A 21,511-nucleotide genomic window follows, 5' to 3' on the forward strand; every position below is an offset into this window, starting at 1 on the left:
AAGAAGCTTCTTCAGTTTTGAAGAATTGAAGAAATTTTTTGGATGAAAAGTGAAACATTTCCAAAGGGGAAAAAACACTAAGAAAGTTGAGTTATCTTTTTAAAAATATATTTGGGATATTTTTTATTGGACCAAAATGTTTTATAACACAAAATATCTGGTCTGTGTTAGGTACTATTATCAGTAGCAGTAAGAAAACATTTTTAGGATGCAAACTGAGTCTCATTAGATGGAAAATGGTGTTACATCAGTTAAGTGTTCTACAAAAACTTTCAGAAAAGAAGAAAAATCAAATGTTTATAATGTTCCTATTTCTGGAAATATAATTTCTAGCTCCATAATTCTTCCCACTAAAAATTCTAGAGACTGAGAGGCACCATTATCTGGTTTTTATACTTACCAATAACTTCTTTAAAATGTTATACAGATATACACTGCTTTGGTATACTTCAGAAAACTATTGATCGTATAATTTCTATTGCAGGCAGCAATTATTATCAAATGCATTGTGAATTTTTCTTCTTCATAACATGTTTTTCATTAGTAGTTATTTCTTTTCTACTTTGCATTTTGTATTTTTATTCTTGTGTAGTTTAAATGTTATAATTTATGCAATAAATAAAATTATGCAATCTGTTCTTTTGAGGCTAGTTTCAAGTCACCACCCCTGGTTTTGTTCCAATCCTTGAAAAAAAGATTCTATTGGAATTCTAGTCACATCAGAATAACAACACCCTTATGATTTAGGTGTTTTTTTTCAAGTAGAGAAATGAATAAAATAGGAAATTGCAACAATTAACAATTAGTAAAATTATCTTCCATAGCTGACCAGGAGTCCTAGTCGTCCCTTTCACCCCAAAATAAATTAAAAAAAACCTTCCCCAACCCCCTCCTACTTTCCTTTAGAAATTCACAAATTTAGGTCAAGTTCTTGTGTTTCAAATGCTGGATTTAATTCCAAATCTTTTCTCCAAGGCAGGAGATTTTGCAATCTTCTTAATGGGGGGAGGGAGGGGATCTAAAGTACGCAAAACTTCATTAATTTGAGGCAAGCCAAAAAGGCAGCCTAAATAAAACAAAACAGCTGCAAAGGGGGAAAAGTTTAAAAATCCAATTAATGAAAACTGACAAATAGCAAGCAATTGTCTGTTCTTTACTCAAAGAATCATAGTTGGCCACTTCCAAAGCAACTATCCACTCCTGCCATAGTCGTTAACTTTTGGAAGTAACCATATAGCTATTTCTCCACCTGTGTTGTGTTGGAATGCAATCTTCTTAGGTTAATAAATTAGACTCCTGCTCTTGTTGTGTTTCTGTTGCTTCCTGCTTCATTGTCCCTCTGCAGAAGTTGACTGGGATAGTTCCTCACCAAGCTGCAGCTGCAGGACAACGTCACTTCTTCTTTGTTTCTTTGCAAGCCACAACGTAGCGCTGAGCTACATTGAGTGGGGGAGAGTAGCCATCTGCATAGCTGGTATCTTCAAAGAGGACCGAGTAGTCATCTTGGGGCTGAGGCCAAGAAAAACAATGGATTTAGTTATCTCCTACAGCGGGATGGCCATTCACTCATCCTCTCCACTGGATTATTAAGCAGCTTCTTTTTCTTCTCATGCTTTTCCGTTACCTCATCCTTACTAAACAGAAGCTTACTTAGACCACAATTATGAATGGATTGGGAAAATTTTCAGAGGTTCCTGCTTTCATGTATCCAGGGTTACAAAGATCCTGCACTCACACATGGCTTCATAACAGTCATTTGCCAATTGTCGATGGAAAAATATTTCTTTGAACTTTTAATCTACCTCTTTAATCTCGATCTCTCTCATTCATCTCTCTCTCTCTCTCTCTCCTTCCCCCTCCCTCTCCTGTATTTCCCTGAAAATAAGACCAGTCTTTTTTTTTTGCCTCCAAGAGAGGCACCAGGTCTTATTTTGGGGGGACGTCTTCCACTGTCTCACCTCACAGAGGCACCACAGACAGCCCCGCCCAGCAGGAGCCCGACCACTTTTTGTGTGGCCACTTGCCGCTGCTCTCGCACATCACCGTCGGAGGCCTTCAGGCAAGGCCTTTATAGCCGAGTAACGAGCTGCGGATTGACGCATGCAGTGCCCCCTGGCCTCCATTTAGATGTCAAAGGCCTTCAGAGGCATCAATCCGGAGCTTGTTTTTCGGCTGCAGAGATCATTCCAGAAGGCCTCTGATGTTGAAACAGAGGCTGGGGGGCAATGCACGCAAGTGGAAACAAGCGGGCAGAGAAGTGGGCCGACAAGGTGAGGCAGGTGTCAGGGTGTACGAGGCTTGGTTGCAACTGTCTGAAGGTAAGCAGCTCAACACCCCCCCATCCCCACTTGATTTCTACTCATGCATCTCACCCCATTCCATGCAACCAGGTGTAACCCAAGTGGGCAGGGTCTTAACTTCTGAACTAGGGCTTATTTTGGGGGTAGGGCTTATATTGGGCACACATGTAAAAATCAAGTATGGCTTGTTTTGGGGAAAGGTCTTCTCTCTCGCTCTCTCTTTCTCCCTCCCTCCCTCCCTCCCTCTCAGCATATACCCCAAATTTCTTAATTACCATAAAATATGTAATGCATAACAATGAAGCAGCAACTCCAATTATATGCCTCTGCATTCAGATTTAATATATTTTTCCTTCCACACACTAGCAACCTAGCTACTTCGCCATTACGTCTCAACAGATTTAAAATAATTGTTGTCGATCCAGAATGCAACATCTCCCATTGTTGCTCCTTAGCTAATTGTGATTTAGCTTCTTTTTTTCCTTAGAGAGCCTGATTTTCAAATCTATTTCCCTTCTACCTGCACTTCTAATTTAAGACAGAGATGGATATTCCTGCTAAACCAGGAATATGAAAGCCAAGGGGCAAAGCAATGTAATACTGATCAAGTGAATTTCCAGTGCTGAAGAAAACATCAAGGATTTTGGATTTGGCAAAATGAGGTGGTGAGAGAACAAATACATTCAGAGCAATTTTCTGTAAAGAAATTTCAGAGGTAGTTTGTAGGAAAGACAAGGGGTTGCCACAAAGAACAGGGGGTGAAGCTATTCTCCAAAGCACCTGAAGGCAGGACAAGAAGCAATGGATGGAAACTAATCAAGAAGAGAAGCAACCTAGAACTAAGGAGAAATTTCCTGACAGTTAGAACAACTAATCAGTGGAACAACCTGCCTCCAGAAATTGTGAATGCTCCAACACTGGAAGTTTTTAAGAAGAGACTGCACAACTATCTGTGTGAAATGGCATAGTTTCCTGCCAGACCAGGGAGTTGGACTAGAAGACCTCCAAGGTCCCTTCCAATTCTGTTATTCTGTTCTGTTCTGCTCTCCTCTAACCAAGCAAACTAGAGAATGGGATAGAAGTCCTGACTGATGATCTGTAGTTGTCAGGCTGCTTCTCTCATTCTTTCTCTGCTATTAGATTACAATTAAGCATTGGTAAATAATGTTGATTGTTTTCTGTTGCATTTTTAAAACTCCTGCTCCATCCACACCTGGTTCTATCTAAACCACCAAAGTTCTGACATATTACTCCAGGGAAGCTAAATTACCTTGCAGGCTTCCCCATTGATGAGATACTAGCAACCTGTGGTTTGATGCTCTATTACAAGATTCCCCAAACTTTCTTGCTTGGTGGACCAGCAGAGGCAGTAGTGGTGGTGGGAGAAGGGATGGCTTTACGCATGTGTGCTGCTTTCTGCATGGGCACACATGCGCACACACTTGCCCACCCCTTCTGCGGTCTGGTTCTAAATGGGCTGTGGCCTGTCACCAGGTGACGGACCGGGGGTTTGGGGACCACTGTTCTATTAGTACAACAGAGTTACTCTGTAATTATTACCTAGAGAACAGCCCAGGAGAAAGAGCTACAGGCCAGACCAAGAGATTCCTTAGACCAGCACTCAATTCTGCCTTCTAGTCAGACAGAAGGACAGGTCAGTTATCCCCTCAGGTGGACCTGCATGAGCCATTCTACCTCCAGCTGGAGAATATTACAGTTTGGACCATTTATTGAGGAAAACTCCTATGGCCTCTTCCTTACCCGTTGAGGTGGAGCGTGAATAAGGGCTCGGTAGAAGCAGGTGGTTTGTGGGTACAAGGCCAGGACCAACTGGTCCTTCTGGAACAAGGCCTCGGGGTCCGTTTCAGGATTGGCCTTCCACTGAGGCAGAGGGATGATGCGACGTCGGCTCAGGGTATGACGCCTGTGGAAAAGCAGAAGTCAAGATGAGAGACTTCTCACAAAAGCCCCATAATTCAGGGCCAAAATATGTAGGGGGGAGAGGCTGAGGAACACATGTGAATTTCAGAAAGCAGACTGGGGAACATTCAAGGCCAAAATATGCAACTTTCTCTTCACCCATCAAAGTTCAGGATTGACCCCCAACCCTGCTGGACTTTCACAAGGCCACAGAGACCTGGTTATGTGCTAGGGCCTGGTCCCCAAGTGTGTTAAGGGCCCCATTTTCTGGTTATATTAATATCTATTGCAATAGTTTTAGCTGACAACCATATATATTTATTCTTTATTCTTTAATGTTTTTATGATGTAGGCCGCCCAGTTACTAATTGAGATAGGTGCCTATAGAAATTAAATAAGAGCCAAGGTGGCGCAGTGGTTAAATGCAGCACTGCAGGCTACTGCTAGATCAGCAGGTCAGCGGTTCAAATCTCACCGGCTCAGGGTTGACTCAGCCTTCCATCCTTCCGAGGTGGGTAAAATGAGGACCCAGATTGTTGGGGGCAATATGCTGACTCTCTGTAAACCTCTTAGAGAGGCCTGAAAGGCCTATGAAGCGGTATATAAGTCTACTGCTATTGCTAAATAAATAAAATATACATACCTTTCATTTAATTATAAATATAATTAAGGTTAAATAAAGTGAATATGCATGCACTAATGACATATATTTAATTCTCCCTCTAATCACATTAGAAATTTTGAGAAGTACTTTGGAAATCTTTTTCAAAGTTTCTAGGGCCTGGGGCACACCTCTGCCTTTAATAATCCCTATAATCACTTACTCTTTTCCTTCTTCATCAATGTCATCCACCTCATATCTGAAGAAGAGAAAATGTTGAATGAGAGTTTGAAGAAATCCAAATGGAAGGCAACCAGAGAAAAAGTAATCAATTAGCGTGCAACACATCCATGGGATAGTTAAAAGGTCAAAACCCGCCTTCCTTTGGTTCATTTAGTTGTTCAGATTAGAATGAGAAGTTAAAGCATGCTAGTAAAACTTTGCAACCTGCCATAAAAAATGTGGTTAGTGCACACTAGAAAGATAACCAATAATAACAATTACCCGCACAAAATCTTGTCTATTATTTTTGTAAATTTTAGCATGCGTATCAATGAAGCTCTGCAGCCATTTCTGGTACTGCAATGAAAGGAAAGAGACCTTCCTCGAAGTAGGCATAACCTGCAGAATGGTTTAATACTGACTTCTTTAACATTATAGTGATTTAGCAGTGATGGCTAACTTTTTTGTCCTCGCGTGCCGAAAGCACGTGCACGCACACAACAGCGCATGTGCACGTGCCCACACCCATAATACAATATGTGTGTGTGTGTGTGTGTGTGTGTCCTGCACCTCCCCCTATGCATGCATGTGCGGCCATCCCTGCACTCTATTTTGGGTCTAGCAAGCCTCCCTGAAGCCTCCTGGGACCAAGAAGGGTGTGGGGGGACGCACCCCCTCTCACTCACTCCCCCCCGTGTATGCCTATGCTATACTATTACGGGAGTTATGCCAGCCTTATATGCGGGTTTATTCCTCTCTAGCATTCATCTGCATTGTTCAGTGACGCATTTCCTGCCTCTCTAGGATTTACCTCTATCGGCTTCGGTGAGGCACTTCCTGTTCCTGAGGATGTATATTGATGGCTTGTATAGTGTTTTGCAGAGACCTGAAAACCAGTTGGCCAGCGGTGCATGCTTGGTGGAGCTCAACTGGGGCTTGCGTGTCAGCAGAGGCCTCCAGTGCCACCTGTGGCACGCGTGCCATTGGTTCACCATCATGGATTTAGCACATAAGAATCGGCAGCTTTCATTAGCATGGGGAGATATGACTGATAGACCAAAAGTTATGACTAAGCAGGACTAGCTAGCCACTCCCCTCATTACAAGAAACAAAAAAACCTTTGGAACCTAAATCTAGAGCCTGTCAGTAACATTTAAATTAGGAAAATTGGAGGCCCTGATGAAAAGGATCCCAGAAAACCAATGATTTTAAACTGTCAACCAGTTCCTGCCCTCTGCCAGTCTCATCCTGTCTTAGGATCGTTCCATTTCAACTTGAGAAAGCGGCGGAAGTTGAAAGACAAATGGTGGCAGTTGAAAGCTTAAGAAGAAAAGATCTGGGATGATGTAAAAATCTACACACTAGTAAGTCTATGAAGGTCTTTTTAAAAAAAGATGGTTCTGCCATTTCTTCAAAATTAATGCAACACATTTCCGACTTCTCAGACCAGAATCTCTTTTGGACCCTTGCACCATTTCATGTAGTAGTTTAGGCTCAACAGGCATGAAGCACATAGAATTTTTTTTAAAAAATGTCACTTTAAATGTAAACTAATCAGCATTCATTAAAATAAAATTTTGTTCCATTCAGCTCTCAAGAGATAACCACTATGCAAATACCCACATTCACATTCACACACATATATGATGCAAAGAAACATCACGGTCCAGTTCAGAAATATACATATATATGGCAAAAAACCCCACGAATCTTGCGAGTTTACAAGACAGATGGCATAAGAACAAAGCTGTTACAGAATCTAACCCTGCTATAGATACTTCGAAACCTCCTGCCAGAAGGAAGCCACACAAACAGACTGTGAAGTGGGTGTGTGGGGTCTCTAACAATGCTTCAAGCTTTAAGCCCGTAGTGCTTATAAGAAGTATCCTGAATAATGGGAAGCGAGCTTCCTATAATCTTCTCAGCTGTCTTTACCACTCTCTGTATGGACTTTCTAGCTGAGGCACTGTGGCCACCAAACCAAACAGTGATGCAGTTTGTTAAAACACTCTCAGTCTCTATAAAAAGTGACAGGGACAGAAGGAGAAAGATGTGCTCTCCTCATCCGATGCGCGAAATGTAGACACTCATTTGCATACTTCACTAAAGACAATGTATGAAGAAACCAAGTCAAATTGTTCAGTCCCCAGATACTGCTGAACCACCTCCACAGCTGTAGCCTTGAAACAAAGTGGAGTATGACTATGCCGGCTCTTTCTAAAATCAACAATGATCTCCTGTGTTTTGTTAACATTCAAAACCAGGTTATTTTATTGCATCTGTCCACCAAAGCCTTCACCTCCTCCCTATAAGAATCTGCATCGTCACCCCAGATAAGACCTACGATCCACATATTTCACAATATGATTCATATCAGACTTGGCACAGCAGTCATGAATCATCAAGGTGAAGAGTAATGGACTCAAAAGACTCGACCCTATGGAGAACCTGGACTCAAGGAGATGGAACTGGAAACTTTTCTTTCAACTCGCATAAACTGGGACCTATCAATAAGGAAATCAAGTATCCATATACACATGTATGCACACATCCACACATACTGTAGTATTGCCAAATTTATTCTCTTTCAGGACAGACTGGTTTGGAATAGACACATAAACACTATACAACAATCTAACGTCAATCTAAACTACCATATTTTTTGGAGTATAAGACATACCTTTTCCCCCCCAAAAAAGAGGGTGAAAATCTGGGTGCTTCTTATACATTGAATACAGCATTTTTGGCCTCCTGAAATCCAGCACTCTACAAGCCTCCCAAAGCTCTGCATAACCCCTTCCCTTTTTTTGTTGCAAAAAACGAAACTTACAAAGGGTTTGGGAGACCTGCAGAGTGCACATTTTTTTTAAAAAAATTACCTCTTCAAAATCATGGTGCATCTTACACTCTGGTGCATCTTATAGTCCGAAAAAATACGGTATATGTGCAAGCCCATTCAGCAATGTTTTTGGAAGTAGTTTGCCACTGCCTTTTTCTGAGCAGAGACGATGATGGTCTAAGGTGGATTCTGTGCTCAAGGCAGGTGTGAAACTCCTAGTCCAGCACCTTAATTATTAGACCAAGCTGGCCCTCACCTACCATATGTACATACTTCAGAATGACTGTTTCCAAGACAAACAACCAATGTTCTTAATTAGCAAAACACTATCTATTAACATAAAACCGCTATCTATTAAAGTAAAAAACAATGTGAAGACTCTCAATGCCACTACCATAGTCCCATATACTCACTTGTTGGTGGCATGATTGTAGCTCACAGCCTCAGCCAAGATCCACTGCTCATCCCCATCAACAGCTTTGACACGAGCTGCCACTTTATCGCCTGGTTTGGCCACATAATCACTAGAGGCAGGGATGGCACCACAAAGGGGAGGCGGCCTGCATAAGAAACCAGACAAAAGGGTCTAATCCATGGCTAAAGGGTGACTTCAGGTGCTCAGAACCCACCACACCGTCCCAGAAATTACTTTTCTCCAGGCTTCCCAATCCACAATGGGAGAGTCATGGCGCTCTGCTGGAGAAGAGTCATCAGCACTCCACGGCGCATGGTTTTGCGTGGCGGCTCAGAGTCATTGTAGATGCCAGCAATCTTGGCAGCTGTGTGAAGAGAGGTTGAAGCAGACCCGAAAAGGTTTGGTTATATGTAAGAATCAATAAGGACAGAAGTGTCTCAGCCAATAGAAGAAAATACAAATGAATGAATGAATGAATGAATGAACGAACGAACGAACGAATGAATGATCACTCAATCAATCAACCAACAATCCAAGTCAAAACCAGATGTTTTAATCTTGGAAAACAATGCTTTCAATATTCTAACTTTGCAGGCGATCTCCCAGCTTTTAAATAAACCTGTCAATCATATTCACTTCCTTATCAAGAACACAGTAACTTTATGTCCTAAAACAATATGGGAGAAGGGAGCCCTGTATAGGCAGACGTCAGGTCTTGAATGTAAAAAGAGATATAATCTAAGTAAAAAGAAGAGCTGATGTTGCAAAGACTTTTCACTGCCTCATCACAAGGAATTGTGAATAAATCAATACATCAAATTTCTCACTTTGTTTACATATTGCACACCAGGCAGATATCAGCTTAGGGCAGTGAATTTCTTGTAAATTTACAAGAATGAAGGTGAGAGTTTGTAAGTGAAAGTGGAAATTCTCTCCTAGAATTTGGAATTTACCCTTGATAGGAAAAGAGCTTATCCTATCAGGTGGCGCAGTGGTTAAGTGCAGCACTGCAGGCTACTGCTAGATCAGCAGGTCAGCGGTTCAAATCTCACCGGCTCAGGGTTGACTCAGCCTTCCATCCTTCCGAGGTGGGTAAAATGAGGACCCAGATTGTTGGGGGCAATATGCTGACTCTCTGTAAACCGCTTAGAGAGGCCTGAAAGGCCTATGAAGCGGTATATAAGTCTACTGCTACTGCTATCAAGGGTAAGTTCCAAATTCTAGGAGAGAATTTCCACTTTCACTTACAAACTCTCGCCTTTATTCATCGTCATGTGATGCACAGCCCAAAACTTCCTGCCCAATTTAAACTAGAATTTAAGGGAACCGTAGGGTTCTCTTGGCCAGCTCAGCAGATACTTAACTGATACGAAGGCATCCCAGTGCAATTATTCATATTAGGAAAATGGATAAAATGGCTGATGCACCAGACATTCAAGAATAATACACTAAGCATGTAAACCCTAACTTAGTCAGGATCTGTTTGGGTTTACATGCTGTGCTGCAAATATGGCACAATAGTTTGGTTTGCCATGTATCAGCTTGTTCCTCAAATATACTTAAAGACAACATAGGCTTAGAGTGATTTTTTTAACCCAGCAACAGAAGCCAATTAGCCTCATCAAAGTAACGCTTCATCTTTTCTCAATTTTTCTATCCATTTCTTGGAAGCAGCAAAGAATTCTTATTCAATTTTTCTGGCACAACCAGATTAGGATTAGTAGAACTGGACTGCAACAATATAGATAACCACTAAGTGGCAGCAAGGCATTAAAGCATTATACTGTATATTTATTCGCTACCATCTAGTGGTTGACTAAATGTTTGCAATCCAGATCTGAAAGCATTAGACTTGAGTACAGGTTGTTCTCGACTTATGGCCATTTGTTCAGCGACTAAAAATTCGATGGTGCTTAAAAATTGGTGGTTATGACTGCTTCTCAAAGTTCCATCCATCCCAGCATCCGTGCAATCATATGATTTCAATCTGGAACTTAGCAACCAGCTCATACTTAAAATTGATTGTTGTGCTCTGCAAGCCATGATTGCAATTTGTTACCTTCCCTGAATGGCTTCCCCATCAATGGGGAAGTTGGAAAGGAAGGTTGCAAATCCCTGGGATATGCCTCTGCCACCCACACTGTTTCCCCTAGCCCATCTGCTCTTGTTCCACAGAGACCACTCCACACACTGGCATCCTTGCACATCCCCCTAAACTTCACCTCCTCATGCCCTCTCCTTCTTATCTACCTGCCTGCTTGCAAGCCGCTTGTGACTTGCAACTTCCAAATGGCTTCCCCACTGATTTTAGTTGTGGGAAGCCAACTGGAGGTTGCAAGGATGATGATGATGACTATTATTAGGTTATAGCATTGTTATAGTAGCGAGGAGACCACAACGGTATTGCAGAATACTAGTTTGGCTTGCCAAGGTACCAGCCCACTTATAGGAAATGCTTGGGCACGTCCCAAGTTCCGCCACAGGAGGGCAACCTGGCTTCACTGGAAAAATGAATGGCTTTTCCTGCAGCTTCACCCAAGGGCCCCTTCTCTTCCCAGAGCTGCCTCATAAGCAGGCGCTGCAACCGGGAAAGTTCAGAGCCATAGGAACTGACTGCCTGCACAGAGAACCAGTTTGTCTCCCCTCCAAAGTGGTACCTATCTATCTACTTGCATAGACTATGCTTTCAAACTATTAAGAGGACAGAACTGAGGCGAGTGACAGGAACTCAGCCTGCCACCCAATGCTAGGGCTCAAACTGCAGAACTGAGAACCATCTCCACCGTCATTAAGCCACTGAGCCACCATGACTCCTTGTTGTGAGGATGTTCTAGCCTAACAACTGCTGCAATTCAGTTAACGGACATTGGAACTGTAGGGATTGTTGTCACTAAGCAATGCAGTCACGATTTATGACTGCACCGCTTAGCAACAGAAATTTTTATCCCAGTTGCCATTTGTACTTGAGGACTATCTTTATTAATGGAAGACAAGTCCACATAAAAAATGCACATGCATCCTTTTTATAGGCTGCTTGAATAATTAAAACTTTTAAAATCTTGGGATACTACCCAACATTTTTGCAACAGCTGAAGCATCCCATTTGCTCTGCCTTATTCAGAGCTTTTCATCACTCACCAATTCGCCGTTCTTCCAGAAGAGACTTTATCTCAGCAATCTTGTCCAAGTCCTTGCGCAGGATACTGGGTAAAGAGGGCAAAGAAGCAACATGAAAAGGATTCACCTTCTCTCCTCAGAAGCATTTAAGTTAGATATATACTCACTTGCATTCAGCTTCTGCATCAGCCTTAGCTGTTGTATAGAGGCCACGTAATTTTGTCCGATAATACGGAGAGACTAGACAGAAGAAACAAAGGCAGGTAATCCTGAGTGCCCATAGAAATCTAATTATCTATTGTTCTAAGCCATGTCCCAAACGTGCTTTTTCAGGAGGTAATTGAACTTTCTTGTTTTTCTTTGAAGACGTTTCGTTTCTCATCCAAGAAGCTTCTTCAGCTATTGAATGAGTGGTGGGGAATAGAAGTATTTATATTCCTTGCAGACAGCTGGTCATTTACATTCTTTTAGAGAGTTGTTGAAAATAAATACTTCTGTTCCCACCATCCATGACCTGAGAATCTCCATAGATTTGTTTCATCAAGTTTGTCTGAATATATTAAAACTGAATTAACACAACACTGTGAGACATAATCTAAAGCTTAGAAGTGACAAGTCAGGCTCACCTGACACATTAAGCTAAATCAAATATACTACATATTCTAATATACCAGGCAAAAACTGTGGCATATTAGTCAAAATTAGTCAAACTTTTGACTAAGGGTATCTCGTATAGAAGAAATGGGAAACATCGAAAGCCTAAAGAATACAACAGACAATAAAATCACTTGTTCTAATTTGTGGCAACAGCCCAACCAGTTTAATTTTCTACAATGCTCAGCAAGTCATGGGAAGCCCATTCATTAGCTAGATGGAAGTGCTCTATATTATACGTAATTCTGTATATATTCAATTTGTTGTCTGTTTATTCTTTTTTTTCTTAATAATTTAAAAAGCACCATTTTATTATTCAGCCGAGAGAGCCATAAGTGAAGTGTAAGTGGAGAAAAACAACAATTCATTTTAAAACTAGATTTAAAATGTATTTCGATGACATAATCATTCATTATTCATTACTGAAAGAATATTATTGTTTCAATCTGCAAAATTAACCATATTATTTCATTCTCAAAATACACTTTGCAAGTTGGTCTCTTGTGAGGTAGAAATTCCGGATGAATGAGCAGCCCTAAGGACTATCTTCTGAAAATTAATTTAATACACACAAGTGATTGGCCAGAACATTTTGCAATTCAAGATTTTCTAGAAAACAGTCACCCATTTTCCTCTAAGAGGAAAACTTTAGTTCCAAACCTATTCCAACTCCAGAGCATTCTTTCTGCAGCCACTAAATTGTTTAATTTATCTGCCTTTTGATGCAGCAAACAATGACTTTCCCTGCCTACAAGAACCTCCATGACCATTGCCACTATTGGCAATTGTTAAAGAGTAATGGTAGTTGAATAAATTGGCTCAACTGACTCTCTCTAGCACCAGACTCAAAATGTTACTTCACAAAGGATTTCTAGGGAAGATGTTACAAGGCTGGCATTTTCCACTTACTCTTATTCTCTGTCTGCATCCGTTCATGTGTTTTCTGGATATTCACAAGATTATGTTCACTTCTTGATCGTTCCTCCTAGCAACAAAAAGTGTTTCTGGTTAATTTTTTTGGACAATATGATTTTTATTTTAGCACACAGGGTTTATTCTCAAAGTTAAGCCACCACACCAGTTTCATGCCTTCCTCTCATCATTGTTACATTGGTGCATTACGAAAACAAGATGTGGGCCCAATTGAAAAAATATCCTCGCTTTCTAAAATTGCAAAAGGCAAACCTTCTCCTTTCCTCATCATTGGCTATGACAAGCTAAGTAAATTTCATGTTACATACAGGCCTAAATATTCCAGGGGTGGGGAAAATCACATTACCTGGGTCTGTTTGATAAGCTGGTGCAATTCTCCTAGGAGTTCAGCAATTCTTGAATCAGCTGATACCAAAGCCATGTTGCTGAAAGAAATGTAAAGTGGGAGAAAGGAATTTCTCTCAAATCAATTGCATTATAACATTTGCACTGTTTATCTTAAAACATTAATAAAAACATTAATAAATACAGTATTTTTAGTCTTAAAGGTGCTTTTTCAAAAGGCAATTGGAAAAAACAGTCCAGTTGCCTTTTGAAAAGGCAATTTTGAGACAACTATGACCTGGATAACTGAGAATCTCCACAGACATACTTTTAGCATATCCTACATTTGGTGCAAATAAGTGTTCATAATGAAGTGAAAGTGTTTTCCTGTTTCATGGGAAGAACTAACTTTAATCTGCAAAATAGCTAAGATTTTGCTTATAAAACAACTCTGTGTGTTTATTAAAGTCCATCTAATGAGTTTGACTTTAGAAACATGAAATACAAACAAGTAAAGTATGTCTAGAAACTTTGGGAAAGTTTCCATATATTTTTATTTGGTAAAGTAGCCTTGGGACCAGGTTCATCTTGTATTCCTGTGCTTATATCTGCAGAATAAACTGAATTAAATGTACTTATTTTCTGAATTCAGCAGATATGAGGTGCATATTTTAATTTAAAAATAAAATTTGCCAGTTTAAATTGACCATTTTAATTTCTGTATGTTTTTAGCTGCCTTTTTATTCAACTTCAGCCTGACAGCTGTTGTCTCCTTGGCATGAACAAAGTTGAACTTTAACATCCTTAACCAAGCATCTCACCATGGCTGGCCTAAGAGCTCTGGAAGCAGATTTACACTTCAACATATAGAAAAGGCCATCCCTCTGGAAAGTAATAAATACACATATGATTTCCAACTATCATTTGCAAATCCAGTATGCACGTTTACAGGGTAAGGTGCATTAGGACAACTGCAATGTAGGCACTTGCTGTCAAAAACATGTCACTTTGTACGCTTTCACAGAACATTGAACAATACCACTTTCCATTTCTTTCATCCGAAGAAAACAGGAGAATCTGTGATCTCCTTCAAGATACAGTACGGATTCTCATGATGTGTTGGTTGAAAGAAGGGGCATCACTATATACAGATTGTCATGTTACAACCAGCACAATTGAGACCAAAATTTATGTTGCTAAGTGAAACATTTGTTAAGTGAGTTTGCCCCATTTTACGATTTGTTTTTGGCCACAGTTGTTAAGCAAATCATTGCATATGTTAAGTTAGTCACAGGGTTGTTAAGTGAATCTGGATTCTCCATTGACTTAGTTTGTCAGAAGGTTGCAGAACCAGATCCCATTATCCCAGGACGCTGCAACGGTCATAAATATGAGTCAGTTGCCAAGCATCTGAATTCTGATCACGAAACCATGGGGATCCTGCAATGGTGTGAAAAATGGTCACATAAATCCCTTTTTTTCACTGGCGTTGGTCATTTTGAACGGTCACTAAATGATCTGTTGCAAGTTGAGGTCTACCTGTATTGCAATGATCGACCACACGCGCAGCAGCACAGAATAGATCCTCAACACGCAAAGGATACCAGTAGGGGGCGACACAGCACTATTATAATCAGTGCAATTATAAACTTCTTCACCCCTTTATTCCCGTTAAGTTCCCACTACCGCGACAAACACTTGACCCCCTACCGTTTAAAGTCCGCGGAGAATAACGCTCGACGCAGGTTCGCTAAACGATTGATAGAAAGATTAAAAAAAAATATAATAAAGACGGCACGCGCGCCTAAAAATGACGCAAAAACCTCGCCCAGTGAACTTCCTACAGCTAAGGGACTAGCGCGTGCGCACTGAACGGTGGGAAGTTAACGCACGCGCAATCCGCGGAATCAATTTCCCCGTTCATGGGCTCTATTTTTGCGCATGCGTCTATAGACTTCGCCACAACCAACCCCCCCCCCCCAACAAAAAAAACCCGTTTTAACTGTGTTGTTCTTTCCAATCTTTTTTTTAAAAAAAAATAACAGAAGGTGGAAACATGGTTATAAGGAACAAGATATATCCAAGTGGACCTCTACAGAGGGACAATATTAAAAATACACCCCAAAGCAGGAGTTTGACCGTGGAATAATTTATTATTTCCAAAAAGTTAACGACCACTGCAAAAAGCCTCGTGGGAACTGTAGTTTTTGTTGATCGACGCATGCTCTTTGGTTCACTTTCAACGCGGATTTGTTGCTGAGCGCGTGGTGGCATAACTTTTCAAACCTTGAAGTTTTTGAGGCGTGATCGTGGTTTATACAATGCTTATATTCTATAAAAAGTTGTTATTCCGTGTGCAAATCGGGAGGAGAAAGTAGAAAGGGAAATAATGTATCTTTTCATATAGGGTTTATTTGGAGATGTCATACTCATTTAAGTTTCCTTCCAAGTAAGCGTTACAGAAACCTAGCATGGAATTGATATGAAAACAGAATTACAGTCACCAGCCATTCTCAAAGTCAAAACATGCTTTCTGTGCCTCCTAAAAAAGCTGGAAATTAATTGCAAAAAGAGGGATTCCTGCTGAGAACATGCTTCGTTTTTGTAGCAAGCATATTGCAGTGGATTAATGCAATCACACAACAAATACCAAAAGAGATTAAGACACATAACCGGTCAAACCACAATGTGGAACACTTAAATTGTTGGCATATGCCTTTTAGGTTTATAATTCATGCTTTGGATAAAATGAACTGTGGTCCATAAGAGTTTATGCCAAATAAAGCTGCAGCTATCTTATTTATTTTTGTAGCCCTTCATTATTTTTACAAATGACTCAAGGTGGCAAACATGTTCCTCCTATTTTCCCCACTCAATCCTGTGAGTGGATTAGGCTGAGAGAGATTGGATCAAAAATCATGTTTACCATTTGTTGAAGATTTAATTGAACAGCTGGAAAAGTATCGTGTTTTTTTTTAAAGGCAAGCAGATGCAGAAGCGCTTCTCAAATTACAGTGACAATTTTATTAGCTGCACTTTTTGTCCACTCTTATTACATGGCAGGCAATTTCTCTCATTGGCCGCTGATGCTTCCCTCCCCACATTCACTTTGCATCATGTTGACTTCAGACATTACTCCGTTCAGTATGTTCAGGAACAAACTGTACCAGCCCAGTATTATTAACTTTACATAATTTACTGTGCTTCAGCATTGGCTGAACTGAACCTGCTAATCAGAATCACAAGACGGCAGAGTTCACATCAGAAGTATTGTAGTTTGGTACTACTTTTATAAATAGTCCCTCAGTTTACAACCATTTCTAGTGGCCATTTGATGTAGCAATGGCACAACTGGTCCTCACACTTACAACTGTCAAGTATCCCCCCCCCACAGTCACATGATCAAAATTCAAGCACTTGGCAACTACCGCTAACATGTATTTACAAGGGTTGCAGCATCTCAATGTCATGTGATCACCATTTGCAACTTTCCCAGCCAGTTTCTGACAAGTCAAAAGAGAAAGGTTAACAATGGTAGTGATTCAGGGTGAAATTCAGCAGGTTCTGGAAAACCAGTAATGGAAATTTTGAGTAGTTTGGAGAACCAGCAAATACCACCTCTGGCTGGCCCCAGAGTGGGGTGGGAATGGAGATTTTGCAATATCCTTTCCCAGCCCCGCCCATAGAACTGGCAGTAAAAAAAAATGAATTTCACTATTGCAGTGATTCACTTATTAACCATAGCATTTGCCAAGGGGGCCACAGAAAAGAAAAATGTATTACACTACAAATAATGTCATGTTCACATCAGAAAACATACCAGTTGCTGTTCTATGTCTTTATCTAGTAATGAGACTTGGGATGAAGGGAAAGAGGTTGGAGAAACACTGCTCTAAATGATTAACAATGCTATCAGGTCTGTGTTTATAAAGGGTGCTCCAGTGGTGGGATACGACCGGTACACCCTGGTATGGGAGCACCAGGTACCGTTCCAGTATGGTGCTCCAGAAGGCCTACCCACCCTCCTTACCTGTATTTGAGCCGATCAGGGCTTCTGCGCAATTGCCCGGAGCGTACGGCGCCTGCGCAACGCTCTGCCGAGCAGCTGGAGCATCGCAGAGCATCACGGGCGGTAAGTATGTTATGTGCATGCTGCGCACATGCACGTATGGATGCCCAGCCCCATTGCACCGTACCGGTTGCAATGGGATCCGGAACCCACCATTAGGGTGCTTCCCTTAAGTATTATTTTGTAATTTTGTATTAATTTACAAATTATATACAAGTAGTCTTTGACTTAACAACTGTTCATTTAGTGACCATTTGAAGTTACAATGCTACTGAAAAAAGTGACTTATGACCATTTTTCATATGACCATTGCAGCATCCCCATGATCAAGTGAGTTACATTTGGATGCTTGAAACCTGACTCATATCAGTGTCTTGAGATCATGTGATCCCCTTCTGCAACGTCCTGACAAGCAAATCAATGGGTAAGCCAGATTCATTTAACAACCGTGTGATTAATTTAACAGCAGTGGTTCACTTAACAACAGTGGCAAGAAAAGTTGCAAAACTCATTAAATTTCTCACTTAGCAACATAAATTTTGGGCTCAATTGTAGCTATAAGTCAAGGACTACCTGTAAAGTAAATGAAAGAAATAGTAAGAAAACTGGTATAAAACTATGACATGTAAACTCTGACTCTGTAAATGTAGTTGTTAGATCAGGTAATGGATAGGCACACACAGGCTAACGGTAACAACAGCTGTTTATTAAATACAACAAGTGAGAACAATCCAGCAAAGGTTGAGTCTGACCTCAGCCCTTTTATAGGAAGCTGTCAGACCCTTCGACCAATGAGATTAAACCCCTGTTCCCACTGGAACAGAGGACCTTGGTGGAGACCACTGTAACTGAAGCTAGTATCTAACACTCCTCCCCTCTTAGATGGAATCGTGACCCGTCAAAACCGCGCTCGACTAAGCCGCGCCAGATTAAATCGCGTCGCTGACGTCATCAACAGGGCGACAACAGCCAGCGCGGAGAAAGAAGGGCGCTTTAAATAGCGCTTTGAAAGCAAGCCGATTCAACTTAAGGTAAGGGTTAGGTTTAGGGTTAGGTTTAGGGTTAGGTTAAGGGTTAGGGTTAGGGTTAGGGTTAGGTTTAGGATTAGGTTTAGGGGGGTTAGGTTTAGGTTTAGGGGTTAATTTTAGGTTTAGGATTTACAGCATGCTTCTGTCTCCGCGCTGTTGTCGCTCTGTTGATGACATCAGCGACGTGGTTTAGTCGGGCGTGGTTTAGTCGAGCGCGGTTTTGTGGTGGAACCGATGAAATAATCCTACTGGTTATGTAGTCACGCAGGTAGGCAGGCTTTTTGGTACCTCTGCCTGACCTGCGCAGTTCAGTCGGAGGGTGCTCTTCAGACATGTCGGACGGACCTATTTGCTCCGCAGCTCCGCTTGGTGGAAGCTCCTGGAATCTTTCACAGGTCGCGGGTGGAGCTTCTAGAGCCGGTTCACTTGGAGCTTGCTGCGGGCCTGCAACACAACCAGATAAGTTCCCCGGTACCCTGGGGCTTGAGCTCCCTGTGGAAAAAGTAATTTCTTGCTCCATTTGGGTAGAGCTTTGGCTAACTCATGCAGGAGTTATCTCTGGCTGCCTAAGAGTGGATTTGGAGAGGCGGCCACAGAGTTGGTCAATGTGCCTTCTCCAATTCCGGCCGTCCTCGAGCTCTACGAGATAAGAGCGAGGCCCGGTGATGCCTATCACTGTGGCAGGAATCCACAGAGTTCCCCTGGTGTAGTTGTGGGTGTATACTGAATCCCCTACGCTAAAGTTCCGAATCTTGCTTGTAGAATCAGGGGGCGATGCGACAGAATAGTTTGGGTATAGCCGGTGTAAGTGGGACCTTAGCGAACGACCCATGAGAAGCTTGGAGGGGCTTCTCCTTGTAGTGGCTCTGGGCGTGATATGTTGGATTAGTAGGTAATGGTCAACCCGTGTTTGCCAATCTCCCGGGCCCATCCTGGATAGGGCCTCTTTTGCAGATCTCACCATTCTCTCCGCCTGACCATTGAATGCTGGATGGAATGGAGCGATCAGGGCATGTCTGATTCCCTGTGCTGCTAAGAAGGTCTCGAATTGCATGGCCGTAAATTGGGGCCCATTGTCAGAGACCAGGACATCGGGCAGGCTGTGCATGGAGAAAAGTCTCCGTAGTACCTTGATGACCGCTTCTGCCTTAGTGAAGGTCATCAGGACTACCTCTAGCCATTTCGAGTAGGCAAGTATGAGGAATGTCTAGCCATGAACTGGGCCAGCAAAATCAATGTGCACCCTAGACCATGGTGCTTGAGGTTGCTCCCACTCCTTAGCAGGCACCTCTGGGGGAAACTGGTCTGGACTCCTGGCACGGTGTTCAGGTAGCCACCCATTCTTCGATCTCCCTGTCCATGTTAGGCCACCACATGTAACTCCTAGCCAAAGACTTCATCCTGACAATTCTAGGATGCCCTATGTGTAAAGCCTCTAATAATGCAAGGCACAGTTTGGGTGGAACAACGACCCGGTCCCCCCACAGCAAACAGCCATTAACAACAGACAATTTTTCACGCTTACAATGGTATATTTTGAATTCAGACCCAACAGGCCCCTTGTGCCACCCCCTCCACACCCAGTTCAAAATTTGTTTGATGGTGGAGTCTTTTGCAGAGTGGCGGGCAACATCACTAGACAAGAGAGGACCAGTCTCTAAACAATCAATAAGCAGGACTGGCATCTCGGGGGTAGGGTCTGCTAGAAGTTCTGGCAACAGGCAGCGACTCAAAGCGTCGGCATGCCCCAAAGTGGAACCAGATCGATGGATGAGATGGTAGGAGTAGGCAGATAGGAAGATGGTCCATCTGGTCATCCGTGGTGATAATGACACAGGAGTAGGTTGGTCCCCAGCCAGTAAGTCCAGCAGCAGTTTGTGGTCCGTAATTAGTTCGAAATCATGTATAGGTACTCATGGAATCTAGCCATTTCGCATGGAGGGTCCTTGATGAGGACTGTGACATTCAGCTTTTTTGGCCGCCTAGTGCAGACTCGTGACCCGTCAAAAGCGCGGACGACAAAAGCGCGATCGACAAAATCGCGCCTTTGACGTCATCACAGCGCGACGAAAAATATCGAAAAATTCAAATAAAAATTAATAAAAATTAAATTAAAGCAAGCCGATTCACATAAAGGTAAGGGTTAGGGTTAGGGTTAGGGTAAGGGTAAGGGTAAGGGTTAGGGTTAGCTTTAGAGCGTTAGCGTTAGCGTTAGGGTTAGGATAAGGGTTAGCGTTACGTTTTTCGTTACTTTAACGGTTAGGTTTAGGGTTAGGTTTAGGGTTAGGTTAAGAGTTAGGGTTAGGGTTAGGTTTAGGGTTAGGTTTGGGGGGGTTAGGGGAAGGTTTTAGCTTTATTTTTACATTTTTTCGATCTTTTTCGTCGCGCTGTGATGACGTCACAGCGCGCTTTTGTCGAGCGCGATTTTGTCCTACGCGCTTTTGTGGTGGAACCGTGCAGACTTGGCCGATTGAGATGTGATAGGTGACTCTGGTATCGCCCTCTGAGCGCCATGGTGGCTTCTGCCATGCCCCTTGGTTGGGCCTCTGCTGGCAGTTAGCTTGGCTTCTTAGCTGCCAGGTCGTTGTAGGGCAATGTGCCCCTTTTGCTTGCAGTGCTGGCAGATAGCGTTGCGGAAATGGCAAGCCAATTGGGCATGGTCTCCTCCGCAGCTAGCGCAAGGCAGGAATCATTCGAATTTGTGCACCTGCTTGGTGTTGCTACTGCGTATGGAACAGCTGCGATCTTCTTTGCCTTCAGAGCTCTCAGCCTCTGCAGTCTCACGATACACATTTGTTCTTCCGTGCGTCTTGCGGAGTGCTTTGATGCTGCAGGGTCTCTGTGGACTTGATGGCCGATTCTGACGCCCTGGCTTCGTCCAAGGCAATTTGTAGAGTGAGGTTAGACTTGGCAAGTAACCTCCTCTGTAAATTAATGTCCCGCACACCGCATATTATGCGGTCAAGAATAAGTTCGCCCAGGTCTCGGAACTCACAGTACGCTGCAGCCTTTTGTAGCGCCGCAATGTACTCGTTGATTGATTCGCCTTCCCTCTGGTTGCAAATATTAAACTCATGCCGGCGGACGTG

The 21,511-nt window shown here is 42.3% G+C and overlaps 1 protein-coding gene across 1 annotated transcript; it reads right to left on the reverse strand.

The window, feature by feature from the left end:
• Positions 1 to 1,100: 1,100 nt before the first annotated feature.
• On the reverse strand, positions 1,101 to 15,184 carry SGF29 (SAGA complex associated factor 29). Its single transcript, XM_014054883.2, has 10 exons — positions 15,036 to 15,184; positions 13,348 to 13,426; positions 12,978 to 13,053; positions 11,582 to 11,654; positions 11,436 to 11,500; positions 8,532 to 8,661; positions 8,296 to 8,442; positions 5,045 to 5,080; positions 4,062 to 4,224; positions 1,101 to 1,509 (listed from the first exon to the last, which is right to left on the reverse strand). The coding sequence occupies exons 2-10, from the start codon at positions 13,420 to 13,422 to the stop codon at positions 1,393 to 1,395; spliced, it is 882 nt and encodes a 293-aa protein (XP_013910358.1). The 5' UTR covers positions 13,423 to 13,426; positions 15,036 to 15,184; the 3' UTR covers positions 1,101 to 1,392.
• Positions 15,185 to 21,511: the final 6,327 nt, after the last annotated feature.

This window comes from Thamnophis sirtalis, unplaced genomic scaffold (genome assembly GCF_051295495.1).
Source record: "Thamnophis sirtalis isolate CommonGarterSnake01/CBP01778 unplaced genomic scaffold, rThaSir2_p1.2 scaffold_4, whole genome shotgun sequence".
In the NCBI taxonomy this organism is placed as follows: Eukaryota; Metazoa; Chordata; class Lepidosauria; order Squamata; family Natricidae; genus Thamnophis; species Thamnophis sirtalis.

Excerpts from the sequence above, each read along its gene's own strand:
- SGF29 (XM_014054883.2), bottom strand. The coding sequence starts at position 13,422 with ATGGCTTTGGTATCAGCTGATTCAAGAATTGCTGAACTCCTAGGAGAA. Across the intron at positions 13,054-13,347 it reads AGCTTATCAAACAGACCCAG|GAGGAACGATCAAGAAGTGA; the intron begins GTAATGTGATTT and ends TTTTGTTGCTAG. Across the intron at positions 4,225-5,044 it reads ATTGATGAAGAAGGAAAAGA|GCGTCATACCCTGAGCCGAC; the intron begins GTAAGTGATTAT and ends GCTTTTCCACAG.